General features: G+C 62.0%; 2 protein-coding genes across 4 annotated transcripts; one reads left to right on the top strand and one right to left on the bottom strand.

Annotated features, from left to right (window-relative positions):
- COL2A1 (collagen type II alpha 1 chain) lies at positions 1-21376 on the top strand. Its single transcript, XM_074853858.1, has 53 exons — positions 1-107; positions 2697-2897; positions 4497-4579; positions 4714-4746; positions 4868-4921; positions 5054-5155; positions 5244-5321; positions 5563-5607; positions 5699-5752; positions 5861-5914; positions 6033-6086; positions 6184-6237; positions 6334-6387; positions 6925-6969; positions 7086-7139; positions 7252-7296; positions 7427-7480; positions 7585-7683; positions 7864-7908; positions 8537-8635; positions 10074-10127; positions 10564-10671; positions 10781-10834; positions 10934-11032; positions 12078-12131; positions 12237-12335; positions 12419-12472; positions 12633-12686; positions 12940-12993; positions 13125-13178; positions 13302-13346; positions 13668-13766; positions 13883-13990; positions 14071-14124; positions 14217-14270; positions 14360-14413; positions 14499-14552; positions 14630-14737; positions 14862-14915; positions 14998-15051; positions 16640-16801; positions 16910-17017; positions 17462-17569; positions 17796-17849; positions 17942-18049; positions 18564-18617; positions 18731-18838; positions 19007-19060; positions 19215-19322; positions 19410-19698; positions 19834-20021; positions 20293-20535; positions 20663-21376. The coding sequence occupies exons 1-53, from the start codon at positions 23-25 to the stop codon at positions 20807-20809; spliced, it is 4491 nt and encodes a 1496-aa protein (XP_074709959.1). The 5' UTR covers positions 1-22; the 3' UTR covers positions 20810-21376.
- Positions 19987-27603, bottom strand: TMEM106C (transmembrane protein 106C). Of its 3 annotated transcripts, XR_012626779.1 has the most exons (12): positions 27531-27603; positions 26630-26841; positions 26469-26532; positions 25782-25941; positions 25538-25678; positions 25253-25302; positions 24905-24958; positions 23847-24488; positions 23657-23733; positions 20941-21039; positions 20392-20551; positions 19987-20196 (listed from the first exon to the last, which is right to left on the bottom strand). XR_012626779.1 is itself a non-coding variant. In XM_074853854.1 (8 exons), the coding sequence occupies exons 2-8, from the start codon at positions 26820-26822 to the stop codon at positions 24329-24331; spliced, it is 822 nt and encodes a 273-aa protein (XP_074709955.1). In that variant the 5' UTR covers positions 26823-26841; positions 27531-27603; the 3' UTR covers positions 22989-24328. The 3 variants fall into 3 exon arrangements, 1 of the variants encoding a protein (XP_074709955.1); XR_012626780.1 differs by having other exon boundaries at positions 20950-21039; positions 23657-24488; XM_074853854.1 differs by lacking the exons at positions 19987-20196; positions 20392-20551; positions 20941-21039 and having other exon boundaries at positions 22989-24488.
- Between the last annotated feature and the right edge of the window lie 220 nt (positions 27604-27823).

A 27823-nucleotide genomic window follows, 5' to 3' on the forward strand; every position in this document is an offset into this window, starting at 1 on the left:
TGAGGGGCTCCGCCGCCTCGCCATGCCCGGCCGCCGCCCGCTCCGCCTCGCCGCCGGCCTCGCCATCCTCTGCCTCGCCGCCGTCGCCGCGCAGGACCGAGACCTCCGTGAGTACCGACCCCCCCCCCACAGCCCCGACCCCCTCCGCGAGCGGAGCTCCGGGATGGCGGGAGGGGAAGGAAAAGAGGGGGGGGGGGGGGATGTGTGTGTGTTCGTGGGGAGACGGGGGTGGAGGGAGACACGCGGGGACAGCGTGGGGACATTGGGGGACAGCGTGGGGACATTGGGGGACAGCGTGGCACAAGGGGGACAGCGTGGGGTGGAGGGGGGGAAAGTTTAAAGGTAGTTGGGGGGCAGTGTGGGTTGAGGGGGACACTGGGGGACAGCACAGAGAGGGTGACGGCGTGGGGACACTGGGGGACAGCGTGGGGACACTGGGGGACAGCGTGGGGACACGGGGGACAGCGTGGCACAGAGGGGGACAGCGTGGGGTGGAGGGGGGGAAAGTTTAAAGGTAGTTGGGGGGGCGGTGTGGGTTGAGGGGGACACTGGGGGACAGCACAGAGAGGGTGACGGCGTGGGGACACTGGGGGACAGCGTGGGGACACTGGGGGACAGCGTGGGGACACGGGGGACAGCGTGGCACAGAGGGGGACAGCGTGGGGTGGAGGGGGGGAAGTTTAAAGGTAGTTGGGGGGCGGTGTGGGTTGAGGGGGATACTGGGGGACAGAGTGGGGACACGGGGGACAGCGTGGGGACACTGGGGGACGGCGTGGGGACACGGGGGACAGCATGGCACAGAGGGAGACAGCGTGGGATGGAAGGGGGGAAAGTTTAAAGGTAGTTGGGGGGGGCGCTGTGTGTTGAGGGGGACACTGGGGGACAGCACAGAGAGGGTGACGGCGTAGGGACACTGGGGGACAGAGTGGGGACACGGGGGACAGCGTGGCACAGAGGGGGACAGTGTGGGATGGAGGGGGAGGGCGTGAGGTGGAAGGGGAGAAAGTTTAAAGGTAGTTGGGGGGCGGTGTGGGTTGAGGGGGACACTGGGGACAGCATGAGGAGAGTGTGGGACAGGGAGGGACAGCATGGGGACACTGAGGGACAACGTGGGATAGAGGGGGGACAGTGTGGGGTGCATGGGGAAAGTTTTAGGGTAGTGGGGGGCACAGCCGGGGATGGGGGGGGGCAGAGGCTGGGGGACGGCATGGGACAGGGAGGGACAGCATGAGACACTGGGGGACAGCACAAGGAGAGTGGGGGACACCGTGGGGACACTGGGGGACAGTGGGAGACACTGGGGGACAGCGTGGGATAGTGGGGTGTGGGATGGAGGAGGAAAGTTTAAGGATAGTGGAGAGGACAGTTTGGGCTGTGAGGGGCAGTGTGGGACACTGGGGGACACCCTGGGACACTGGGGGACAGCATTAGGACCATGGGTACAGATGGGACAGTGGGGTGCAGCTTGGGGACAGCAGGTTACGATGTGGGGACAGTGGGGGACAGCCTGGGGACATGGGGTACACCCTGGGATAGCAGGGAGCAGCCCAGGGATGGGGGGGGGGCAGCTTGGGGACAGCAGGGTCCAGCCTGAGACATGGGGTCCCCTTGGGGACACAGGGTGCAGCTGGGGACAGGGGTTCCAGCCTGGGGACACTGAGGTCCAGCCCTGGGGGTGCTGGGGCAGAACCCAGGGACCTTGGGGACTGGTTTGGGGACACTGGGGGCTGGCCTGGAGACCCTGGGGACACCAGGGAACATCCCAGGGACCCTGGGGACACCAGGGCACATTCTAGGGATCCTGGGGCACATTCTGGGGACCCTGGGGACATTTCCTGCAGCCACCGCAGCACATCCCAGGTCCCTGGGGACACCAGGGCACATCCCAGGGACACCTGGGCACCTCCTGGGGACCCTGGGGTGCAGCCTGGGGACACTGGGACACATCTCAGGGACCTTGAGGCACCTCTGGAGACCCTGAGGTGCAGCCTGGGGACACCCGGGCACCTCGAAGGGACCCTGGGGTGGAGCCTGGGGACACTGGGCCACATCCCAGGGACCTTGAGGCACCTTGAAGGGACCCTGAGGTGCAGCCTGGGGACACCCGGGCACCTCGAAGGGACCTTGGGGTGCAGCCTGGGGACACTGGGCCACATCCCAGGGACCTTGGGGCACCTCTGGAGACCTTGGGGTGCAGCTTGGACGCTCCTGAGGACCCTGGGGTACATCCTGGGGACACTGGGACACATCCCAGGGACCCTGGGGCAACTCGGGGGGGGACACCAGCCCTCCCCCCGCCCAGACCCTGGGCCCCCTGGAGAGGTGCAGGGGCTGCGGGGACACCCTGAGCACCCCCAAGACAGGGGGACACCCAGTGCCATTGGGGTGGGGGGGGGGAACACACAACACCCCCCTGCTTCAGGCTGAGCCACCCCCCTGCTGCTCCGGGACCCCCAGGAGGTGGAGGGGCCTCACTCCTCCTCCTCCCCCCCCCCAAATTAAGCGGGGATTTGGCAAGGGGGGGGGGGTGTCCCCCCATAATGGATTACAGTGGCAGTGCCACCACCTCCATCATGGGTCACTGCCACCAGGGATGGAAGGGAAAGGGAGGGGGGTGTGACACCATCCCCATCTCCCCCCCCCGCCCCCCCCGCCGTACTCCCCCCCCCCCCCCCCCCCCCCACCTTTCCCCACAGCCGAAGCAGGCAGCTGCCTGCAGGACGGGCAGCGCTATAGCGATAAGGACGTCTGGAAGCCGGAGCCGTGCCGTATCTGCGTGTGCGACACGGGGACCGTCCTCTGCGACGAAATCATCTGCGAGGAGCTGCGGGATTGTCCCAGCCCCGAAATCCCCTTCGGAGAGTGCTGCCCCATATGTCCCACTGACCAGCCCAGCGGTTGTAATTTATTTATTTCCCTCCTTTTATCAATAAATAAATTACCCGGCCATGGATGGGCTTTGAGGGGGGGGAACATCCATGGGGAGCCCCAGGGAAAAGGCAACTTCCCCCCCCCCCCACCCCCCTCCTCTCCCTTCCGCAGGGGCGTAAAAAAATTTTTAAAAATTAAAAAAATCAGCCCAGGGTGGAAAAATTACTTTTTTTAGTCCCAAATAGCAGGTTCCAGCCCCAAAATCCCCTTCGGAGAGCGCTGCCCCTGTCCCACTGACCAGCCCAGCGCTTGTAATTTATTTATTTCCCTCTTTTTATCAATAAATAAATTACCCGGCTGTGGATGGGCTTTGAGGGGGGGGAACATCCATGGGGAGCCCCAGGGAAAAGGCAACTTCCACCCCTTCCCCCCCTCTCCCGCAGGGGCGTAAAAAATTTTTTAAAATTAAAAAAATCAGCCCAGGGTGGAAAAATTATTATTTTTGGTCCAAAATAGCAGGTTCCAGCCCCAAAATCCCCTTCGGAGAGCGCTGCCCCTGTCCCACTGACCAGCCCAGCGCTTGTAATTTATTTATTTCCCTCTTTTTATCAATAAATAAATTACCCGGCCGTGGATGGGCTTTGAGGGGGGGGAACATCCATGGGGAGCCCCAGGGAAAAGGCAACTTCCACCCCCCCCCCCCCTCCTCTCCCTTCCGCAGGGGCGTAAAAAAATTAAAAAAAAAATCAGCCCAGGGTGGAAAAATGATTTTTTTTAACCCCAAACAGCAGCTGGGTTCAAAGCCTGGAGGGTTTTGGGGTGTTTTTATAGAAAATCCGTTGAAAATGGATGGGTTTGGGGTGCAGGGGGTGACGCTGGGGGGACTGTGGTCATGGACACCCCCCCCTCCCCCCCCCCCAAGGCATCCTGGCAGAAGGGACGTTCAAATGGGGTTTCCATCCCCAAAACTCTGATAATTCACCCAGAATGATGGAAAAGTGACACACAACCCCCCCCCCCCAGGAAGGGCCGTGACCCCAAAACCCCCAAACTCCCAAAGTTGCCTTTTTTTAACCCTTCCCTGCCCCCTCTAGGGGGGGTGTCAAGGGTTAACCCTGCCAGCTGCCCCCCCCCCCCCCAAACCACGCAAGCCTGCTTCCCCCCCCCCCCCCCCCCCCGCCCCTCTTCCTGCTTCGGGGGAGCCCCTGCGCTCCTGTGCCCCCCGGTTTGGCCCCACAGCCCCCCCAGGAGCATCACCCCCCCCCCCCCCCCGAGCTGGGGACAGAGGCGCCTCGTGTTCCACCCCCCCCCCCCCCAAGCCCATCCCTTCTCTAATTTCTCTTTATTTCTTTGTTTTTCCAACAGGGCAACCTGGCCCCAAGGTGAGGCTGGTGTGTGTGTGTGCCCCCCCCCCCACTCCGCGGTCCCAAAATCCTGGGGTTTTCCCCCAAAATGGCACGGGGGTGGGGGGGGCTCAACGCAGGACCCCTGAGCATCTGCATGGGACGAGCAGCTCTGGGGTTGTCACCTCCCAGGGGGGGTTTGTCACCTCCTAAGGGGGTTTGTCACCTCCTGGGGGGGGAGGTTGTTAACTCCTGGGGGGGTTTGTCATTGGGGGGGGGCAGAAATTTGGGGGGGGGGTGTCATTTGCCTCACCCCGCGCTTTGCCTTGCAGGGGCAGAAGGGTGAACCCGGTGACATTAAAGATGTAAGTGCAGGGCGTGTGCTGGGGGACCCCCAAAATGGGGGGGCCCTGCCGTTGTGGGGGTGATCTGGGGTGGGGGGGGGTCCCCACCTGCACCCGTCTCACCTCACCCTTGTGTGTGTCCCCCCCCCCCACAGGTCGTAGGACCCCGAGGGCCTCCGGGACCACAGGTGGGAGCGTTTCTCCGGGCGCATTGTTGGAATATTTGTGGGAGGGGGTTGGGGGGGGGTTGGGGGGGGATTGAGGGGGGGGCTGCGGGGAAGAGCTGACCCCCCCCCTCCCCTCCTGCAGGGCCCGGCAGGTGAGCAGGGCCAGCGAGGGGACCGCGGTGAGAAGGGGGAGAAGGTAAGAGTGTACCCACCCCCCCAGACGCCCCCCCCCCACCCCCCCGGTACTGGTGGGGGGGGGCAGAGAACTGTCACACTCACCACATGGATGACCCCCCACCCCCCCCCTTTTTCTCCCCCCGCCCCCCAGGGTGCTCCCGGCCCCCGGGGCAGGGATGGAGAACCCGGCACCCCTGGGAATCCCGGCCCCCCTGGCCCCCCCGGACCTCCTGGCCCCCCTGGCCTTGGTGGGGTGAGTATCAGGGTTGGTTTATTTTTTTTTGGGGTGAAACAAGGGGGTTTTGGGGTGACCGGTGCGCTCAGCCCCCTTCCCCCTGCAGAACTTCGCAGCTCAGATGGCGGGTGGCTTCGACGAGAAGGCTGGAGGCGCACAGATGGGCGTCATGCAGGGACCCATGGTAAGGGGGATCCCCCCCCCCCCCCCTCAACACCCCCCCCGGGTCTGGGGACCCCCCCAAGCCCCCCCCACACCCCAGGGGGACATGGCGGCGGCTCCCACCTTGGGACATGGGGGACCCCGTGTCACCGACACTGGGGACTGTCCCCATTTTGGGGGGGACCCTGCTGGTTTGGCAGGTGATGGGGGGGTGACCACCTCACCCCCCCCCCCCCTTGACATTGTTGTCTCCCCCCCCTCAGGGCCCCATGGGACCTCGCGGCCCCCCCGGACCTTCCGGCGCTCCCGTAAGTACCCCCCCGTCCCCCCCCCCGTCCAATCTCGGGGGTCTCTGGGTGGGCACCCCCCACCCCGCTGATGTCACCGTCTCCTTTCCAGGGTCCCCAAGGATTTCAAGGCAACCCCGGCGAGCCCGGCGAGCCCGGCGCTGCTGTGAGTGTCCCCCCCCCCCCCCCCCATCCTCCCGTCCCCCCCCCAGCCCGTCCCCCCCAGTTTGGGGACCAGCTCCCGCTCACCCGCTGCCCCCTTTGTCCCCTTTAGGGTCCGATGGGTCCCCGGGGACCTCCGGGACCTCCTGGGAAACCCGGTGATGACGTGAGTCCTTTGTCCCCCGGCTGAGAACGGGCAGCTCGTTGCAGCAGTGGCCTCAGCCAGAGACTGAAGGGTGATTTTATTCCCCCCCCCTCCCCATGCCCCCCCCATCTCCCTGCAGGGCGAGACCGGCAAACCCGGCAAATCTGGCGAGCGTGGCCCCCCCGGCCCCCAGGTAACGCGCCCCCCCCCCCCTGCTGTCCCCCCCTCCAAAACGGGGACCCCCGTGTCCCCCCTTCACCCCCAACCCCCTTTCTCTCTGCTGGCCGCAGGGTGCTCGTGGCTTCCCTGGGACCCCCGGTCTCCCCGGAGTGAAAGGCCACCGGGTAAGTGTGTGTCCCCCCACTTTGCACCCCCAGTGTCCCCACCACGTGGTGGCACAGAGGGTGACACCACGCCCCCCCCCATTTCTCTGTCCCCAGGGCTACCCCGGTTTGGACGGTGCCAAAGGAGAGGCGGGAGCTCCTGGAGCCAAGGTGAGTGTTGGGCGACCACCCAGTGGCCTTGGGGTGTCGGGGTGACCGTCCCCATGGCCTTGGGGCTGGTGAGGTGACCGTCCCCACAGTGTTGGGGTGTCAGGGTGACCATTCCCATGGCCTTGGGGTGTCGGGGTGACTGTCCCCATAGCCTTGGGGTGTCGGGGTGACCATCCCTGTGGCATGGGGGTGTCAGGGTGACTGTCCCCATGGCCTTGGGGTGTCGGGGTGACCATCCCTGTGGCATGGGGGTGTCAGGGTGACTGTCCCCATGGCCTTGGAGTGTCGGGGTGACCATCCCCGTGGCCTTGGGGTGTCAGGGTGACCGTCCCTGTGGCATTGGGGTGTCAGGGTGACCATCCCTGTGGCATTGGGGTGTCGGGGTGACCGTCCCCGTGGCCTTGGGGTATCAGGGTGACCATCCCCCTGGCATTGGGGTGTCAGGGTGACCATCCCTGTGGCATTGGGGTGTCGGGGTGACCGTCCCCGTGGCCTCGGGGCTGCACGCCGGGACTCACCCTCTGCCCTTCCCCACAGGGTGAATCCGGCTCCCCCGGCGAGAACGGCTCCCCCGGCCCCATGGTGAGTCTCTGGGCTGGGAAAAGGGGAAACTGAGGCACAGGGGGGGGGTGTGGGGGTGTGGGGGGGTGGGTGGGCACCACAGACCCTGACCCACCACCGTGTCCCCCCCCCTCCAGGGTCCCCGCGGGCTGCCCGGTGAGCGAGGACGTCCTGGCCCCTCCGGCGCTGCGGTGAGTGTGACACTGCCCGGGTCCCCGGTGACACCCCGGTGGCACCCCGGTGGCAGGGGGTCCCCCCCCCCCCGCGGTGCCCCCCATGACTCCCACCACCGTCTCCCCCCAGGGTGCTCGTGGCAACGATGGTCTCCCCGGCCCAGCCGGACCCCCGGTAAGTAAAGGGCTGCTTGGCCCCTTCCCGCGCTGCCGGACCCCGTGTCACCCCATTGCGGGGGGGACAACGGGGTCCCCTGGGACCCCCCCAAAGCTTGGCCAGACCCTCACATTCTTCTCACCCCCAGGGACCTGTCGGCCCGGCCGGAGCCCCCGGCTTTCCCGGCGCCCCCGGCTCGAAGGTGAGGGGGAAGGGGCTGCTCCCAGCGTGGGAAACTGAGGCACGGCGCCGGCTGCCCCCCCCCCCCACCCCCCCCCCGCCTCACCCCGTCTTTCCTCCCTCCAGGGTGAAGCTGGTCCCACCGGCGCTCGGGGGCCTGAGGGTGCCCAGGGCCCCCGCGGTGAATCCGGCACCCCCGGCTCTCCCGGCCCCGCCGGTGCCCCCGTAAGTGCCAGCACTCGCTGTGCCCCCCCCCCACAGTGGCTCGTCCCCGCGATGTCCCCTGAGCTGGGGGATGGGGCTGGTTCTGCGACGTTTTGGGGGGTGGGGGTGTCATCCACTGCTTGGCAGTGGGGAAACTGAGGCACGGGGAGCAGAGCCGGGCTGAGCGGTGTCTTGTTTTAGGGGAACCCCGGGACTGACGGAATCCCCGGCGCGAAGGGCTCGGCGGTGAGTGTGGCTGGGGACGGGGACGGGGTGTCCTGAGCCCCTCGGGGGGCTGGGGGGGGGGCATGGGGCTCAGCAAGGGGCTGGTTTGGGGAGGGGAGGGGCTGCCGAGGGCTGAGCTGGGATTTGGGGACACGTGGGGACCCTGGGGGATGTGGGAGGATGTTGGGGGAGCGGAGGATGCGGGATGCTGGGGGGATGCGGGGTGCTGGGAGATACTGGGGGATGCTGGGGGACGTGGGGACACTGGGGGACGTAGGGATGTGGAGGGATGTGAGGGTGCTGGGGGACATTGGGGGGTGCTGGGGGACATTGGGGGGTGCTGGGGTTGTGGGATGCATGTGGGACATGGGGACGGGGGGGGGGGTGTGGGGATGCTGGGGGACACTGGGGATGTTGGGGGGCACTGGCGGGATGCTGGGGGATACTGGGGTTGCTGGGGACACTGTGGGACACGAGGTGCTGGGGGAGGGACGTGAGGATGCTGGCAGATGCGGGGGACGCTGGGGGAGGCGGGAGGACACAGGGGACACGGGTCCACGGAGGGACACGGGGCCATGGGGGGGGGACACGGGGCCGCGGGGGGGGCACGGTCCGTGCGTGACCCCCGCCGACGGCCGCCTGCCCGCAGGGTGCCCCCGGCATCGCCGGCGCCCCAGGCTTCCCCGGCCCCCGCGGCCCGCCCGGGCCCCAGGGTGCCACCGGCCCGCTGGGACCCAAGGGACAGACGGTAAGAGCCCCCCGAGAGCCCCCCGGGAGCCCCCCGAGAGGGGGACCGCGGCCCTGGCCCCGCCCACTGCTCAGTGGCCACGCCCACACCAGACTCGCCACACCCACTCTGTGACTTGCCCCGCCCATTCCGCCACAGGCCACGCCCCCATTCCCCAAGCTCTTGCGGGTCCCCTCCCCGGTGCCCTTGGGTCACTCCCAGGTCACCAAGGGGCCACCGGGGGTGGGGACGGGCTGGGGACAGGGCTGGGGGGGGCAGCGCTGGGGACAGGTAAGAGGACTGGGATGGAGACGGGGATGAGGAAGGCGATGGGGACGAGGATGACGATGGGGACAGGCGTGGGGACAGGGATAGGGTTGGGGTTGGGGTCAGGAATGAGGACAGGAGTGGGGGAGAAGAAAGGGGATGGGGACAGGGATGGGTGGGGACAGGAGTGGAGGGAGGGGGACGGGGGGGACAGGGATGAGGATGGGCACGGACGAGGAGACAGGGATGGCGGGGACAAAGATAGGGGTGGGCTTGGGGACAAGGATGGGGACAGGAATGGGGTGTGGGAATGAAGATGGGGACAGGATGGGGAGGGGGACAGGATGGGGACAGGGATAGGGACAGAGATGGGGACAGGACAGGGACAGGATGGGGACAGAGATGGACATGTAGATGGGGCCAGGACAGGGACAGGGATGGGGCCAGGACAGGGCCAGGATGGGGACAAGGATGGGGACAGAGATGGGGACAGGGATGGGGACAGGGATGGGGCCAGGACAGGGCCAGGATGGGGACGGGGATGGGGGCAGAGATGGGGACAGGGATGGGGACAGGGATGGGGCCAGGACAGGGCCAGGATGGGGACGGGGATGGGGCAGAGATGGGGACAGGGATGGGGACAGGGATGGGGCCAGGACAGGGACAGGATGGGGACAAGGATGGGGACAGAGATGGGGACAGGGATGGGGCCAGGACAGGGACAGGATGGGGACAAGGATGGGGACAGAGATGGGGACAGGACAGGGACAGGGATGGGGCCAGGACAGGGACAGGATGGGGACAAGGATGGGGACAGAGATGGGGACAGGGATGGGGACAGGGATGGGGCCAGGACAGGGACAGGATGGGGACAAGGATGGGGCCAGGACAGGGACAGGGATGGGGCCAGGACAGGGACAGGATGGGGACAAGGATGGGGACAGAGATGGGGACAGGACAGGGACAGGGATGGGGCCAGGACAGGGACAGGATGGGGATAAGGATGGGGACAGGTTGTGAACAGAGATGGGGACAGGGATGGGGACAGGACAGGGACAGAGATGGGGACAGGGATGGGGACAGGAGAGAAGACGGACACAGGGATGGGGTCAGGGCCTGGTGCAGGGCACGGGGCCGGGGGCAGCCGTGGGGACACCGCGGCCCCGTCCCCCACCGCCCTCTCGCTCCGCAGGGAGAACCCGGCATCGCCGGCTTCAAAGGCGAACAGGGACCGAAGGGCGAGACGGTGAGTCCGGGGGGGTGGTGGCAGTGGTGGGGGCCCATCCAACCCTCCCACCCCCCACCCCGCAGCTGGGGGTCCAGCCCCCAGCCCCTCACTCCCCATCCGCGGCCGGAGCGTCTCATCGGCGTCTAACGAACCTCTTCCCCTAACGAGGCCCCTCGAGGGGCAGCGTCCCCCCTCCCGCGGGGGGAACAATAGTCGCTGTGTTCGTGTGTCCCCCCCCCCGCGCTGGGGACATTCCCCCCTCGCTTCATTAACCAGCCTCAATGCACCGGCCCGGATCCCCGCCGCGGTGGCCGCCGAGCCCCGGCGCCGGCGGGACACGTGGCACCCCTGGGGTCTGTGATTTAGTGGGGGGGGGGATGCAGGCAGGGCCCCCCCCCCTGCGTACTGTGGGGGAGGAAGGCTTCTTGTAACCCCTTTTCCTCCTCTTCCTCAGGGACCCGCAGGACCCCAAGGTGCCCCTGGGCCGGCTGGTGAGGAAGGCAAGAGAGGAGCCCGTGGTGAACCGGGTGCTGCCGGCCCTGTGGGACCACCTGGAGAGAGGGTGTGTGGCCCCCCCGCGCCCCCCCCCCCCCACGCCCAGCGAGGTGCTGCTCCCCCAGATCTCCCCGTCTGACTTCACTCCTCCTCCTCCTCCTCCTCTTCCTCCATAGGGTGCTCCCGGCAATCGTGGCTTCCCCGGGCAGGACGGGCTGGCTGGACCCAAGGTGGGACGTCAGGGTCATGGGTAGGGGGGTGTCCAGGGGGGTGACCACCCCTTGAACCCCCAAACTCACCCCTTTCCCCCCCCCTCCTGCCCCACACAGGGTGCTCCGGGCGAGCGTGGCCCCGCTGGCCTCGCGGGGCCCAAGGGAGCCACCGGTGACCCCGGACGCCCCGGAGAGCCCGGGCTGCCCGGAGCCAGGGTAAGAGGCGGGGGGTCGCATCCTGCACCCCCACAGCGGGGGCTGTCTTGGGTGGGGGGGGGGGCTCCCCGCTGTGCTAGGCGGGGGGTGGCCGGGGCAGGACCATGTGGGGACAGTGGTGACGCTGGTGGGACCTGCTGGGGTCAGCGAGGAGGATCTTTGGGGTCGATAAGGTGCTTTTGGGGTCAATAAGGTGCTTTTGGGGTCGATAAGGTGCCTTTGGGGTCGATAAGGTGCTTTTGGGGTCAATAAGGTGTTTTTGGGGTCGATAAGGTGCTTTTGGGGTCGATAAGGTGCCTTTGGGGTCAATAAGGTGCCTTTGGGGTCAATAAGGTGCTTTGGGGGTCAGTTAAGGTGCTTTTGGGGTCAATAAGGTGTTTTGGGGGTCAATAAGGTGTTTTTGGGGTTGGTTAAGGTGCTTTTAGGGTCAGTTAAGGTATTTTTGGGGTCAGCAAGGTGGTTTTAGGTTTGGTTAAGGTGCTTTTGGGTTTAGCCAAGATGCTCTTCAGCATTAAGATGCTCTTTGGTGCTAATTAAGAAATTCTTTGCAATAAGTTAAGATGCTCTTTGGGGTTAGTTAAGACGCTCTTTGCTAATTAAGATGTTCTTCAGGGTTATCAAAGATGCAATTTGGGGTTAGCCAAGATGCTTTTGGGGTTCGTGAAGGTGCAATTTGGGGTTAGCAAAGCTGCTCTGTGGTGATAATTAAAGTTTTTGGGGTTAGCCAAGGTGTATTTGGGGTTAGCAAAGATACTCCTTGGGGTTAAGATGCTCTTTGGGGTTCAGATTCTTTCTTGGTGCTAATTAAGATGCTTTTTGGGGTTAGATAAGATGCATTTGGGGTTGGCAAAGATGCCTTTTGGGGTGAAGATGCTCTTTGGGGTGAGTGAAGATGCTTTTTGGGGTTAGGCACCATGGGGTTAGGCAGACCCCTGTGCCCCCTCCGTGAGCAGCGGTGGGGGGCTGGGCAGGACGGGGTGCCCAGTGTCCCCCCACCTCGGGGCCGGCCACCGCAGCCCCCCCCAGTTCCTTCCCTCCGCCACAGGGTCTCACCGGCCGCCCAGGTGACGCTGGTCCTCAAGGCAAAGTCGGCCCAACCGTAAGTGATGCTCTGCCGGGGGGGGGCGGGAAAGGGGGTTGGCGTGGGGTGGGGGGGGACACTGGGGGCTGGCGAGGTCCCTGCTGATGTCCCCCTCCCCTCAAGGGCGCTCCCGGCGAGGACGGCCGCCCCGGCCCCCCCGGCCCGCAGGGTGCTCGTGGCCAGCCCGGTGTGATGGGATTCCCCGGTCCCAAAGGTGCTAATGTGAGTATTGACCGATTTTTACCCAAAACGGGGCCGCAGCCCAGGCGCGGAGCCCATCACCGTCACCGCTCTCCTCTCTCTAGGGCGAGCCTGGAAAAGCCGGTGAGAAGGGACTCCCCGGTGCCCCGGGGCTGCGGGTGAGTTGTTTTCCCTCCCTCGCTGCCCCCCCAAAACCACATCTTGGGGTCCCCTCAGGCACGTGCAGTCTCGGGGTGGGGAAACTGAGGCACGGGGGAGGGTGGAGCGGGGGCTGCAGCACCGCGCCCGGGCCTCAGCGGTGCTTTTTCTCCTCCGTAGGGTCTTCCTGGCAAGGACGGCGAGACGGGAGCTGCCGGCCCCCCCGGACCTGCCGTGAGTGTCGCAGCGGGGCCAAAACCCGCTTGAAATGGGGGGGTTGGGGGTTGTAGCCCCCCCTCCCCACCCCCAGATCTGCATAAAGGAGCACCCCGGGGATGGAGCCTCCACGCTCCCCGGCTTTTGTGGTGTTGGGGTGTGGGTATTTCGGGATCCTCCCCATAATTCTGGCTCTGCCCAAAACCTTGGGGCGGGTGAAGCCCAAACCCCGAGAGGTTTCGGGGTCCTTCACCCCCCGTCCTTCCCGCAGGGTCCCGCGGGCGAGAGAGGAGAACAAGGAGCCCCCGGTCCCTCCGGCTTCCAGGTGAGCACATGGAAGTGGGGGGGTTTGGGGTGCCAGGGCCGGGGTGACATTCGGGGGTGACCCCCAAGGCCCCGTTCCTGGGGGGGGGGTCTCGCTGTCACCGTGCTAACGCCGCTGCTTTCCCCTCCCAGGGGCTGCCCGGGCCACCAGGTCCCCCCGGAGAGAGCGGCAAACCCGGAGATCAGGTGAGGCCCCGTTTTTCCCTCCTCTCAGGCATCCCCCAGCTGCAAATGGGGGGATCAGGACCCCTGGTAGCCCCCAGGGCTGACCCCCAACCCTTTTTTTTTTTTTTTTCCTCCTCACCGCAGGGTGTTCCCGGAGAAGCCGGTGCCCCCGGTCTCGTCGGTCCCAGAGTAAGTAGCACCCGTCCTCCTCCTGGCTGTGGGGGGACAGGACACCTCTCACCGTCCCAGGGGAGGTTTTGGGGGGGCTCGAGGTGGTTGGCGGAGCCTGGTCACCCCCATCCAGGGCCATCAGCTCCCCCCGCCCTCCCCATCCTGGTGGCTCAACCTCCACTGCAGCCCATCCCGTCTCCTCCCAGTACATCCCAGTCCCTTTGGGGCGCTGGGGATGGATGCTCTGCCCTCCATCCTTGGGGACATCCATTTAAAGGACGTTGTGACCCTCACCGTGGACTCGTGGCCTCTTCCTAACCATGTGTGTGTCCCCCCCAGGGTGAACGTGGCTTCCCTGGCGAACGTGGCTCTCCTGGTGCACAAGGGCTGCAAGGTCCCCGCGGGCTCCCTGGCACACCGGGCACCGACGGACCCAAGGCGGGTGACAAGGGGGACGACTCGGTGCCACCAGTGGAGCTGTGACACTGGGGGTCAATGTGGGGCTGGGGGGTGGGGGTTGGCACCCCAATAACTGCACTTTCACTCTGCTTTAGGGTGCAACTGGACCGGCCGGCCCCAACGGCGCCCAGGGTCCCCCGGGGCTGCAGGGAATGCCCGGTGAGAGAGGAGCCGCCGGCATTGCCGGTCCCAAGGGAGACCGGGTAAGTGAATGGGTGCTGGAGGTGTCCCGAGCGGCGTCAGGTCTCAGCTCGGCTCATACCACCTTCATCTCGCCCCGCAGGGAGACGTCGGAGAGAAGGGCCCCGAGGGAGCCCCCGGAAAGGACGGCGCACGCGTAAGTGGGACGGGGACACGGTGGGAGGGGTGGCCAGCGAGGGATGCTCGTGGTGGCCTCATCCTCATCCTCATCCTTCTCTCCTCCCATAGGGTCTGACAGGTCCCATCGGTCCCCCCGGCCCCGCTGGCCCCAACGGCGAGAAGGTGAGAGCCCGGGCAGCCCCTCGGCTGCTCCCAACTGAGGGAGATGCCACCCCCACCCTTCCCCAAACTCTCCATCGTTTCTTTTCCAGGGTGAATCTGGCCCTCCCGGTCCATCCGGCGCTGCCGGCGCCCGTGGTGCCCCCGTAAGTGCCGTCCCCCCACAGCCCCCCGGGTGCTGGCCCCGCTCCCCCTGTCCCCCCTCATTTAACTCCCCTCTCTCCCCCGCAGGGCGAGCGCGGTGAGCCTGGTGCCCCCGGTCCCGCCGGATTTGCCGGCCCCCCGGTGAGTATTTGGCCCCGTTCCCCCCGGCACGGGTCCAGCGTCGGCTCAACCCGCTCACGGCGGCCGTTTCCCCGCAGGGTGCCGACGGGCAACCTGGTGCCAAAGGCGAACAAGGAGAGCCCGGGCAGAAGGGTGACGCCGGCGCTCCTGGTCCCCAAGGTCCCTCTGGCGCACCTGGCCCGCAGGTGGGTACAGCCGGGGCACCCCGAAACGGGGGGCGAACCCTGTGGGGGTCCCTACCCCAAGAAATTTGGGGCGAGTTGCAGCTCCCCCGGGCACATTTCTAACCCGTTTTCCTCTTCTTCCCAGGGTCCAACTGGTGTAACTGGTCCCAAAGGAGCCCGGGGTGCTCAGGGCCCCCCTGTGAGTATGGCGGGGGGGAGGGGGGGGGGGAGGGGGGAGCGCGGGGCAGCATCCGAGCCACCTTTCTCCTCTCCTTCCCCAGGGAGCCACCGGATTCCCGGGTGCCGCCGGCCGTGTGGGACCACCCGGCCCTAACGTGAGTCAGGGGTAGCCGGGATCGCTTGGGAGCAGCTGAGATTGTTTAGGGGCAGCCGGGATCTCTCGGGGGCTACTGGGATTGCGCGAGGGCAGCTGGGATCACTTGGGAGCAACTGGGATCGCTCAGGAGCGGCTGGGATCAATCGCCCGGGGGTAGCCGGGATCATTTGGGATCAGCCAGGATTGCTTAGGGGCAGCTGGGAACTCTTGGGGGCTACTGGGATTGCTCAAGGGTAGCTGGGATCTCTTGGGGGGCTGCTGGGATCACTTGGGAGCAGCTGGGATCACTCAGGGGGCCGCTGGAATCTCCTGGGGGGCTGCTGGATCTCTTGGGAGCAGCCAGGATCGCTCAGGGGGCTGCTGGAATCACTTGAGGGGCTGCTGAGATCTCCTGGGGGGCTACTGAGATCACTTGGGAGCAGCCAGGATCACTCAAGGGGCTGCTGGGATCTCCTGGGGGGCTACTGGGATCACTTGGGAGCAGCCAGGATCGCTCAGGGGGCTGCTGGGATCTCCTGGGGGGCTACTGGGATCACTTGGGATCAGCCAGGATCGCTCAAGGGGCTGCTGGAATCACTTGAGGGGCTGCTGAGATCTCCTGGGGGGCTACTGGGATCACTTGGGAGCAGCCAGGATCGATCAAGGGGCTGCTGGGATCTCCTGGGGGGCTACTGGGATCACTTGGAAGCACCCAGGATCGCTCAAGGGGCTGCTGGGATCTCCTGGGGGGCTACTGGGATCACTTGGGAGCAGCCAGGATCGCTCAAGGGGCTGCTGGGATCTCCTGGGGGGCTACTGGGATCACTTGGGAGCAGCCAGGATCGCTCAGGGGGCTGCTGGGATCTCCTGGGGGGCTACTGGGATCACTTAGGAGCAGCCAGGATCGCTCAGGGGGCTGCTGGGATCTCCTGGGGGGCTACTGGGATCACTTGGGAGCAGCCAGGATCGCTCAGGGGGCTGCTGGGATCTCCTGGGGGGCTACTGGGATCACTTGGGAGCAGCCAGGATCGCTCAGGGGGCTGCTGGGATCTCCTGGGGGGCTACTGGGATCACTTGGGAGCAGCCAGGATCGCTCAGGGGGCTGCTGGGATCTCCTGGGGGGCTACTGGGATCACTTGGGAGCAGCCAGGATCGCTCAGGGGGCTGCTGGGATCTCCTGGGGGGCTACTGGGATCACTTGGAAGCACCCAGGATCGCTCAAGGGGCTGCTGGGATCTCCTGGGGGGCTACTGGGATCACTTGGGAGCAGCCAGGATCGCTCAGGGGGCTGCTGGGATCTCCTGGGGGGCTACTGGGATCACTTGGGAGCACCCGGGATTGCTCAGGAGCAGCTGGGATCGCTCACCCCTGAGTTCAGGGGCTCGGGTGATGCTGCTCATCCCATGCCGGGGGCCAAGCAGCGAAGGGTCCCCGACCTAAACAGCCCCTGGGTGACACCAGGTGCCTCATCAGCCCATAAAAAGGGTTTTTTCTGAGGGTCTTTGAGCGCAGGAGCTGACCTGGAGCCCCAAGTGGCGCCAGGATGCAGGTGACAAAGGTGGAAAAGCCGCCTCCATTCACACCAACACCATCTTCTCCCCGCACAGGGTAACCCAGGCCCGCCCGGTCCCCCCGGCTCTGCTGGCAAAGACGGTCCCAAGGGTGCTCGTGGTGACGCCGGTCCCCCGGGCCGCGCCGGTGACCCCGGTCTCCAAGGCCCTGCCGGTCCCCCCGGTGAGAAAGGCGAACCTGGCGAGGACGGCCCTGCGGTACATTTGGCTTTTTTTTGGGGGGGGGGGGGCACATCCCTCCATGCTCATTTGGTGCGGTGCCACCACCCCACTGGGTCTGATCCCCCCACCTCTGCCTCCCCACAGGGTCCTGACGGTCCCCCCGGTCCCCAAGGTTTGGCAGGACAACGCGGCATCGTCGGTCTTCCCGGTCAGCGCGGTGAGAGAGGCTTCCCCGGGCTGCCGGGGCCATCGGTGAGTCGTCACCCCCCCCGGGCTCAGCCCCTTCACCCCCCCTGTGTCCAACGGTGGCATCAACCCCCCCGAGAGCTGTCGGAGCGGCCAAGCTTGGCTTTCCCGAGCTCAGCACCATGAATTCGGGTGCTTTGAAGCCAGCGCGGCAGCTCAGAGGCTGCTGAAGCCCCACGGGGCTGCAACGAGCTGGTCATGGGGCCACCAGCCCCCTTGGGTGCACCCCAGGGACCCCAATCCTGCATGGGGGGGGGACTTGCAGCACTACCAGGAGCTGCCGGTGGCGTCAGGGCTGTGCAATAACTGAAGCTTTTTTGGGCAGAGGGGTCGGGCAGCCTTAAAACGAAGCAAGAGCCAGGTGAAGGGCTACGCTGGGATCTCTCCTGCTCACGCCTGTTGTATTGTGGCTTTTTTTTTTTTTTTTTTTTTTTCCCCTCTTTCATTTAGGGTGAACCTGGGAAACAAGGAGCACCCGGCTCTGCGGGCGACCGCGGTCCCCCCGGCCCCGTGGGTCCCCCCGGTTTGACAGGTCCCGCCGGTGAACCTGGGCGCGAGGTAGGCAGCACCCCGGCGGGCGGGGAGGGGGCGAAGCGGGACGGTGCAGGATCATCCCGGTACGACCCCAACGGCAGCACCGGGATCGCTGATCCTGCAGCCGGAGAGCCCTGCGCCGTAACTCAGCTCTTGGCATCCGCTTCACCGTTGGTTTTTGCTTTGAAAAAGGAGTTTGCACGTGCCCTGCTCCATCCCAGGGACTTCATTTCTCCTCTTTTTCTCCCAGGGTAGCCCCGGTTCCGACGGACCCCCGGGCAGAGACGGCGCAGCCGGCGTGAAGGTGAGCTCACCCGCACGCTTCCCCTGGCGCTCGCTATCCGTGTGGCCTCTCATAAATCCCGCGGGTCTGACCATCCCCTTGTCTCGGCGCAGGGCGATCGCGGCGAGACTGGTCCCGTGGGTGCCCCCGGTGCTCCCGGTGCCCCCGGCGCTCCCGGCCCTGTCGGTCCCACCGGCAAACAAGGAGACAGAGGCGAGACGGTGAGTGCCGGCACGTCGGCGAAGGAAACGGCTCGTTGGGTTTGAGGTCTTGTTAGGGGAGACGGGAACCACCCCGAGCGCAGATAAATGAAGACATAGCAGTGGCCCCCACGGGAGCAATTAGCTACTCGGAGTAATTGGGAGAGCCAGGCGGGTGCCGTTAGCGGCTGTCGCTAATTCAGCGGTGCCCCGAGTGCCGTTAGCGGCTCCGAGCATCTTCCTGAGGATTCACGAGCGCCAAGAGCCCAGTTCGGGCTCTGCCGCCGCACAAGCGCTGCCTGGGGAGCTGTAAGCACCGGGAGGCTTAACCGGGGAAAATCTGCCGGCGGATTTATTTGCAAGGATCGTTACTCGGCGCTGACGCTCCGGCTGGGAGTATTTAAAGGTGCCATTCGGTGCTGGCAGCTGCCGATATCGGGGCTGTGAGCAGGGCAGCTCGCGGGCAGCGGGGCCGGTTTGGCCACCCCCAGAGGCACAGGGCACCCTTTCGACTCCCCTCTTTTTCTCTCCCCAGGGTGCACAAGGTCCCATGGGTCCCTCCGGGCCTGCTGGCGCTCGAGGGATGCCGGTGAGTGAGGCCGGGCTCATCGGGGCGTCCCGCCTGCGATGAACGGGGTCCTGGGGTGTGTTGGGTGGGGGTCTGTCACCCTGAGCCTGACACATCCCCTTCTCCCCTTCCAGGGTCCCCAAGGGCCTCGCGGTGACAAGGGTGAGACGGGAGAAGCTGGAGAGAGGGGCCTGAAGGGCCACCGCGGCTTCACCGGGCTGCAGGGTCTTCCCGGACCACCCGTAAGTGTTGGTTTTAGGACGCCAGTGCTCAGCCCTCCCCCTTATCTCGCTGCAGAGCTGGATGCGGCTCCTTCAGAGCCCCAGGCCCGTGCGAAGGCTTTGCTAGGGCTGAGCATCCCCCGATGCCGGGCGTGGGGCTCCAACCATCCCCCTTCGCTTCCTCCTCAGGGTCCTTCTGGAGATCAAGGTGCTGCTGGTCCCGCGGGTCCCTCTGGTCCCAGGGTAAGTCCTGCCCATGGCGTCTGGGGAGATTTGGGGCTCCATCCTTGAGCCCCCCCCCCCCCAACCCTGGGTCACCTACCGGAGCTAACAGCTCCCCAGCACCTTCCCTGCCTTCTTGCAATGACCCCCCCCCAACTTTGGGGGTCTCTTCTAGGGTCCCCCCGGCCCCGTCGGCCCCTCTGGCAAAGATGGCTCCAACGGCATGCCCGGCCCCATCGGTCCCCCCGGCCCCCGCGGACGAAGCGGCGAACCAGGTCCTGCGGTGAGTACAATCGCTGTCGATGGCAGGGAAAGGGGGGATCCAGCTCGCAGAGCTGCCCATCAGAATCGCATCTTCTTCCTCCCATAGGGTCCTCCCGGAAACCCAGGTCCCCCCGGTCCTCCCGGCCCCCCCGGCACCGGCATCGACATGTCGGCTTTCGCTGGCCTGGGTCAGACGGAGAAGGGTCCCGACCCCATCCGCTACATGCGAGCGGACGAGGCCGCCAGCAGCCTGCGGCAGCACGACGTCGAGGTGGACGCCACGCTCAAGTCCCTCAACAACCAGATCGAGAGCATCCGCAGCCCCGAGGGCTCCAAGAAGAACCCAGCCAGGACCTGCCGTGACATCAAGCTTTGCCATCCCGAGTGGAAGAGCGGTGAGAGCCTCCATCCCTGCCTCTTCCTCTCCTGTCCCTCTCCCCCAGCCCCAAGAGGACACTGAGGTCCATGATGCTCTTTGCTCCGACCTCCAAAAATTCACGTTCACGCACCGTTTGTCCTCCCCGCTGTAGGAGACTACTGGATTGACCCGAACCAAGGCTGCACCTTGGACGCCATCAAAGTTTTCTGCAACATGGAGACGGGCGAGACCTGTGTCTACCCCAACCCCAGCAGCATCCCCAAGAAGAACTGGTGGACCAGCAAGACCAAAGACAAGAAGCATGTCTGGTTCGCAGAGACCATTAACGGCGGTTTCCACGTAAGCGTTGCCCTGGGCTGGTGCTGCACACCGGGAGCGGGAAGGGAGGTTGAGCAGGGGAAGGCGTTGGGTGTCTTGTTGGAGGGTTGGGATGTTCTTCCTTGGAGTTATGTTGATGGATGTTGTACGATGGCTGTTGGAGTTGGGTCACTTGGGCTTTGATTTTTGCAGCCATCTGGGAACGTAAAGTATGGAAGTCCCCTCAAAAGGTGGCTGAAAAGAGGGTGGTTGTGACACCCACGGGCTTTAACCTCTCGCCTCTTCCCTCCAGTTTAGCTACGGCGATGAAGACCTGGCTCCCAACACCGCCAACATCCAGATGACCTTCCTCCGCCTCCTGTCCACCGAAGGCTCCCAGAACGTCACTTACCACTGCAAGAACAGCATCGCCTACATGGACGAGGAGACGGGCAACCTGAAGAAAGCCATCCTCATCCAGGGCTCCAACGACGTGGAGATCAGAGCCGAGGGCAACAGCAGGTTCACGTACAGCGTCCTGGAGGACGGTTGCACGGTGAGTCCGCGGGCGCCTGCGAGAGGAAGACGTAGACGATGAGTCGGGGTTCAACCCCTGAGGTTGCTGTTGGTTTGGAGAGCTCGAGAACATCTAATAACACCCTTCCTCCTTGTTTTCTCCCCAGAAACACACTGGCAAATGGGGCAAGACAGTCATTGAGTACCGATCGCAGAAGACCTCACGCCTGCCCATTGTAGATATTGCACCTATGGACATTGGTGGAGCCGATCAGGAGTTTGGCGTGGATATTGGCCCAGTCTGCTTCTTGTAAAAAGAATTGTTTTATTTGTGTGTTTGTTTGTTGTTGTTGGTTGGTTGTTGTTTGTTTTTGTTTTTTTTTTTAAAATCCAGCCCAATACCGTAAAAGAAAACTAAAAAAAAAAAACCAAAACCCAAACCCACCCCAAGGACCTGAGTACTTTCCAATCGCTCGTACGACTTCTGCACTGCAACGACCCTTCGTCGGGGACCACCGCCTCTTTCCAACGCCGTCTGGGCAGGCTGCAAAATAAAAAAAACCCCACGGTCTTATTTATTTATTCTCTTCCTGTAAGACCTATTTTTTAGGTCAGGTGGAGGTGGGAATCTAACTGGCAGGTACGATGGCCCTTCCCTGCAAAAGGGATCTCGCAAATCCAGGTATCACAAATCCCCTCCCGCCCCCAGCCCTCCCCCTGTGTATCACCAGCAGGAGTGCTAATGTATAATACAACAAAACAAAAAAAATGGTGCTATTCTTGTAAAACAAGTCTGTATTTTTTAACATCAGTTGATATAAAAAAAAAAAAAACTTTTGGTGGAAAGTACAACTCAATCTGGGCTTTGTTTTTGTCGCTCTCCGGTGTTTGCTTGCGGTCTGACTCCACGACAAAGGAAGGTTTTGGGTCAAATCTTTGACTTTTCCAGGTTGAGGCTACCTCATGTTAAGGGGAAAAAAAACCCCAAAACAAATAAATCACCAAAAAAAAAAGGGAGGGGAAAACCATTTTAAGTGAAAAACCTTGAAACACCAGGAGCCAACACAGCAGCCGCGAGGTTTCTGTGGAGGGATCTCTTGTCCCATCACACCCCTACACAGAACCGGGGCCAGCGGAGGCGAGCGCTCAGGACACCAGTTAAAGGAAACCACGGCCGGGGGCTGCCCTCCAACCCTCCTCCCCATGGAATTTGTCCCAAAAATACAATTTCAGGAGAGTTTTTGCAGGGCTGAAGGCGGCGGAGTTCGCAGCCATCGCGTGCGCACGCTGACGTAAAGCAGCTGCGCCTTTACGGTTTCATAAAAAGTTACATATGTAGATTCTTCTCTTAAACAGGCTTGCTAATTAGAGGAAAAACCTCAATAGTTGATTATTTTTTTTTTTAATACTTTCTTAAAGAAAATTAGCCCACTGACTCCACAAGAGTTACAAGTGTGCTTGAGCTTTATGTGCAGGAGGTAACAGGCAGCTGCTGACTGGGGAGTTTATGAGTTTCATGACAGTGCTTTTGTTAAAAACCTCAGCTTTTTGTGTCCGTTGATAGCATGGGCACTGCAGATTTTCATTAAGAGAAATTATGACTTTAAAGGATTAAAAAAACCCCTTTAAAAAAAAAATGCTACTTTGGGGCCCTCATCTCAATTTTAAACACTCACAGCTGGCAGCACAGCAGCAACTGCTCCTGCTAAAGCACCTGAGGCAGCCTCTGCAGGGCTGGGAACTTAAAAAAAATTAAAAAAAACCCACCATTGGCAGAAGAAATTCATTAAAAAGGATTGGAGGATTAAGAAGGATTTTCAAAATAAAATGGCCTTTAAAAGGCCAAGTGCTTTGGCACATGACCCAGAGGGCACCTCTAATTATTAATGCTCTCGTTTGGGGCAAAGCTGCTGGGGTTCCTGCTGCGGGCACCCCCTGAGCCCCCCAAAATCACCCAGTTCGAAGCAACCCCCCGCAGCAGGCTGCTCTGAGGGGGCCCTGAGGAAGAGGAGGGCACAAGCGATCCCTGGGGCTGCAGACAATGGAATGTTGGGGAGTGGGGGGGTTGTGTCACCTCACAAGGAGAAACCAAACCAGGCTGCTGCGGAGGAGGAAGCGCAGGAAAACAGATGGGTCAAGAGCAAAGTTTGTGACTTCCTCCTCTCCCTTAAAAAAAGAAAGTTCAACTCATCATAAATCGGGGGGTTTACGTAAAGTCGTGTGAGACGCTTGTGACCGACATCACCAGGGAGGGGGCAGGGTGAGGGCCACTGGCTGCCCCGGGGTGGGGCGGGGGGGGGAAGGGGGGCGCTTCGCCACTCCCCGGTTGACTTTCTTGCTCCTCGTTCCCCAAAAATGATCAGCAAGAAAAGGGGTACTCTGGGTGAAATATGGCACGATCCCAGTCACGACACAGAGCGCTAACTCTAGGACGAGGTTTGACTTCCACGAGGGAAAGCCAGAGCTTTTCTACAAACAAAGGACACGGCCCAGTAACGTACAACGCGGCTTTAATAAGTAAAATTCAGTTCTAGAAATCCCGCTAGGCAGAAGTGCCACTTCTTAAAAAAAAAAAAAAAATAAGGGGGTGTTTTCACCTCACGCTCGCACAAAATAAAGCATCCTTCATTGAAAAACATCCCTGTCCCTCGCAGCCTTCACCTGGGCTTTGTTCCCACACACACACTCCCAACCTCGCGTCCAAGCGGCAGCGGAGGAAGGGGGGAGCGCAGAGAGGAAACGAGGGCAGCGGGAGCGATCGAATTCCAGAAAAACTACAAAGGGCAGAAGAAGAATGAAATCCTCCAAGCTGCAAACGGCACAAATCGGCAGCGAGAAGTGCGTCGGGATGAGCTTTCACATTTATTTAAGAACAGGGTTGACAGCATCCGTCGGGAAGGGCCAGCTCCTGGGAGCGAAGCCTTTGAAACACCAAACTCCCACCCAAATCAGTTTAAATCCGCATTTGTTCGCGGCAGGCACAAGTACAAACCCACACCGAGCTCCAAATTCCCCGGTTTCAAACCCCAGAGAGCCTGCAGCTGGCGAACGTGGGGAGAGGAAGGCTCCGAGCCACGCGCGGAGGAGGAGGAGGAGGAGGAGGAGGAGGAAGGCTTAATTCACACGGACCCTTCGCGCGTCCCCAGCAGCGCCGCACTTACTGAGGCCGTCTTCAAGAAAACCGCGGTGGTTTGGTACCGGTTTGCTGTAGGTGGCCTCAGCTGCCAGCAAACAAATTCTGCACAACAGGGGAAAAAAAAAAAAAAAAAGGGTGTTTCAAAGGTTTTTGATTCCTTTCCCTCCTTCTGGGGCAAGTTACAGAGGTGGGAGCCTCGGCTGCGTGTTCCTTACAAGAACTATCTCTTTGTAGCAAGGTCAGCGTTGAAACAAGGCGGAGACGCGCTGCCACTGAACAAAAGTGGAATAAATTAATTGCACAGAACTAATTAGTTTAAGCTGAAAGGACCCGATACAGCGCTAAGCTTCAAAACAGCCGCAAAAGTCAACTCTAAATCTTTGGGACCTTCAGACCCCACTGCACCAAGCTCAAGAGGCCGTTTTCCCTACCAAAAACTAATTCTTCAGAACCGAAGGGGAAGGCAGGGCCAGCACGACCCCGACTTTGGGAAGGGACCTGTTTGCTTGCACATGAACAACACCCCAAGAGGGTTTTGCGAACAGCAGCGCAGCCCAGCTGCCCGCGGAAGAGCGCGAAAAGGACCCAAAGCTTTCAAATATCTCCCAAAGTCACTCGTCATCCCTCTGCTTCCATTTGAAAAGTCCCTGGTCCCTTCTAGAAATCCATCGGCCCGTGGAAAACATCGGCGGCGCCCTCAGGGCTTGCTCTCGGCTTTGGCTGCGCCCCGTGCCAAGCGGGACAGGGGAGGCAGCGGGTCCTGGGCAGCCGTGGAGTTGGAACTGCAATCCACGTAGTGGTACGTTTCCAGAGCGCTCTGCGTCACGTGGCCGATGTACGAGAGCTTCACCGACGTCCTGGGAGGGGGGGGAAGAGCGGTTTAGTGGGGACAGGACCTGCAGCAGAATCGCTTTATCAAAATTAAAAAAAAAAAAAAACAAACCTCAGCGGGTTTTACACTCATCACATAACTCTGCTTCCCCCTCGAAAGCTGCAGATTCTCTGATTTTTGCCCAAGACGGCTCGCTGCGGCGAGCTGGCGAGCGCGGGCTCTGGAGCGCACCCCCCCCTCCCGTGAGAGCTCGGCGGGGAGCTGCCGGGTGTCTCCTCTCTGTCTTACATTTCACCCAACTGTGTCAACTGGCCTGGATTAAAAAGCTGACACAGTGAAGCAGGCCGGGGTGTTTGCCAAGCGGGATTTCCCTCGCGGACCCCAGATCCGCTGCGGCAGCAGTTCCCTTTTGAGTCAGGAGCCGAGCAGAGAACCACCTACCTCATGAAGATCACGATGTTATGTACCTTCACCTTGGGAAACGTGCAGAAGAAACTGGAAGGGACAGAAACAAAGATGTAGGTCAGCACGGGCTAAGCAGGGTTGCAGAGGCACTTGTGTTTCTCGGTATCTTCTGATGATTTTTTTTCCCTTTGGTGTTAACCCGGCTCAAGACACGATCCAAAAACCACATCACAACATCCCAACAAAGCGGCCTTTCAAGTAATTTCTAGCAAACAGTTACTTTCCAGGAAATTAGAAGAAAACAAAGTCATTTCAGAGCAAGTTCTAACAAAAGCAGCTTAAACCCACGCTCTTCCCCAGCTACACAGAGTAGTAAATCCTTACTACACGTAGGAGAAGGGTCCACCCAGCTCCGCCTTCACAGTGAAATTCACCTGTAAAAGATAAAAGAAAAATACATTCACACGCAGCTTGAGAACTCGCTTCAATCCACCCCTTCCAGAGTCTTTCCTACTTGCTGTTGCCTTTCAGCTCTGGTGTGCTTAAAGCACAGGCTACAAAGCAAAGCTTTAAGGTACAGAAAGACCACCAAGCTAACGCGCAGTGGTCGCGCAGGTTTCAGCCTCGATTTGGTGATGCTTATGTTCAAGGGCAACGAAAGGTGGATACCAGTTTGTCGCTCAGCGGCTGGATGCTGGAGACGTTGGTGATCTGCTGGGTTCCCACCACGGTGTTCATGTACTGCACCTGACTAGTCAGGCTGGTCACTGTCACCGAGTAGAAGTTGGAGTTCCTGATGCGTAAGGTGGCCTGGATGGAGTGGAGGGGGAGGACACATGAGTAGCAGCGACCTTTCCTGGCAGCTCAGCACAGAATTTATTCTCTCAGGACCACAGACACACAAAAATTTTACCGTGATGGCAAGAATGACAACGGAGTTCTTCTTGTCGAACCAAACCTGAACCACTTTAATACCGTCGTCATCCACCAGGACCGAGTGTGGGAACAGGAAGAAAACCACCAGCCCCGATACGAGGAGGCAGAGCAGCACCGACAGCAGGACGTAGAGCTTCCTGGAAGAGGCAGGGAAGGGGTCACCTCCTTCACCCTAACACAGCATCTGCAGGAGACTTTGTATCTGAAACCCAACCCAGCCAGTAAACAACACATATTTGTTCTTCCCTAGAAGAGACACAGAAGTGCTGCTCTAACATTTTCGGTATCTGAAATTACTCACAGGCGTCACCCTTTAAGCAGTTTATTTTTTGGTAATGAGTAACCAAAGAATCATTTTTGCCCCCGTAGGGTTTTCACAATCTAGTGTTTTTGCTGTTGGTAAGACAGTTTCTTTCTAAAAAGTTCAGCAAAGGGAGCGGGGATGAAGCGTGTGAGTAGGATCATTGTTTCCCCGTTCACCCCACAGTGGGACTTCACAGGAAGTATTTAAAGTTACACTTTAAATTGTATTTGTTGGCATGCTTGGATGAAAACAAACCACTAGATGAAGGAGAGGCTGCAGTGTTTAATTGCGGCAGTACAAGACAAAAGAGCCCTGTTTGCTCTTTGCAGAGATGTAATTACTGTCTCGGTACACACTTACGTTCTCTGTGGACGAAGCCGCTGGTCGCTGTAGGGTATCAGAGCCACCAACTCATTCACCTGCTCTTTAAAGCAGAAGGAACATGTTAAATCCCATGCGCACGCAAGGTTGCTCGTGGAAATAAGCAACATTTTGTATTTAAGGCTGAGAGGAGCAGTCACCTGTGGGAATGCAGCCGGTGCCTTGGCAAGTGGGACAGGTGATGCTGTCCTGACCTGTGAATTCAACGTATGGAAACTTGGCAATGTCTTCCACACGGTCTCGGCTATCGAGTAAGTCGTCGTCGTCATCCTCAGGCTTCTTGCTCTGCCTTGAGGTAGCGTTATTAACGGAGAGGGAAAGCACAGAACCCATGGCAGCTGCTGGAGAAGACCTGTGACAGAGGCAGCAAGAGCAGCCCTGGTCATTAAAGAGGCTTTCAACCTGCTCCTGGCCAACAAGAAAACCCGACCCTGAACTACAGGTGTGAAGGGAACAACCTCCCCCCTCCAGAGACCCATCCCCAACACCCCTTAGAGAAACACCTCCACACAGAGACACCCTCCTGGGGGTTCAACACCCACCACAGAGCACGCCCCCCCCAGGGATGACTTTCACAGCACCCTACATAAGGGACACCCTACTTGGGGACACCTCAGTGGAGGGTTGTTTCCAGACAACCCCTTTAAACAGAGACACCTCCCACAGACACCACCACCCCCCCAGAACCCCACAACCCCCCCAGAGACCTACACCCCCCAGAACCCCCCAAAGGAGAGACATACCCTTCCTCCACAAAGAGCCATGCCTTCTTACCCACCTCCCCAAAAAAGAGACACACAAAAGAGACACACTGCCCCCCCCCCCGCCCCCAACAGCCTCCCCACAGGGACCCATCTACCCTCCCCCGCCCCCCCCGACACACCCACACGCAGCCCCTCAGAGACAATTCCCCCCTCAGACGACCCCGCAGAGGCCTGTCCGCCAACACCCCCATGAGAGACACCCCCAGCCAGAGGAACACCGCCACAGGCCGCCCCCCACAGCCCAAGGCCCCCCCAAGTCCGCCGCCGCCCCTCAGACCCGCGCCGCAGCCTCAGCTCCTCCCGCGCAGCCGCCGTCTCTATGACAACGCCGCGAGGCGGCGGTGGGCGGAGCCAGCCCTGCCCCCGCCCCCGGCGCAGGCGCACAGAGCGCAGGGCGGGATGGAGGGGGCGGGTTTCCGTCAAACCACGCCCACTCGTTGAGCCCCCGCCCCCACGCACGCCCGGGTGGGGCTTTACGTCACCGCCCCGCCCACAAGGGAAAGGGGCGGGGCTTCGGGGACACCGCCTCACCGTGACGGACGGCCCCGCCCAGGCGCGCCCCGTCCGAAG

Source organism: Strix uralensis, chromosome 33 (genome assembly GCF_047716275.1).
Source record: "Strix uralensis isolate ZFMK-TIS-50842 chromosome 33, bStrUra1, whole genome shotgun sequence".
Taxonomy (NCBI): Eukaryota; Metazoa; Chordata; class Aves; order Strigiformes; family Strigidae; genus Strix; species Strix uralensis.

What these genes read in the sequence shown, in the direction of transcription:
- COL2A1 (XM_074853858.1), top strand. Translation starts at nt 23, where the DNA reads ATGCCCGGCCGCCGCCCGCTCCGCCTCGCCGCCGGCCTCGCCATCCTC. An exon ending in CTGGGAAACCCGGTGATGAC is followed by an intron (nt 5,915 to 6,032) that starts GTGAGTCCTTTG and finishes ATCTCCCTGCAG; the next exon opens with GGCGAGACCGGCAAACCCGG. An exon ending in ACGGCTCCCCCGGCCCCATG is followed by an intron (nt 6,970 to 7,085) that starts GTGAGTCTCTGG and finishes CCCCCCCTCCAG; the next exon opens with GGTCCCCGCGGGCTGCCCGG.
- TMEM106C (XM_074853854.1), bottom strand. Translation starts at nt 26,822, where the DNA reads ATGGGTTCTGTGCTTTCCCTCTCCGTTAATAACGCTACCTCAAGGCAG. An exon ending in TTGTCATTCTTGCCATCACG is followed by an intron (nt 25,679 to 25,781) that starts GTAAAATTTTTG and finishes CACTCCATCCAG; the next exon opens with GCCACCTTACGCATCAGGAA. An exon ending in AGCCGCTGAGCGACAAACTG is followed by an intron (nt 25,303 to 25,537) that starts GTATCCACCTTT and finishes TATCTTTTACAG; the next exon opens with GTGAATTTCACTGTGAAGGC.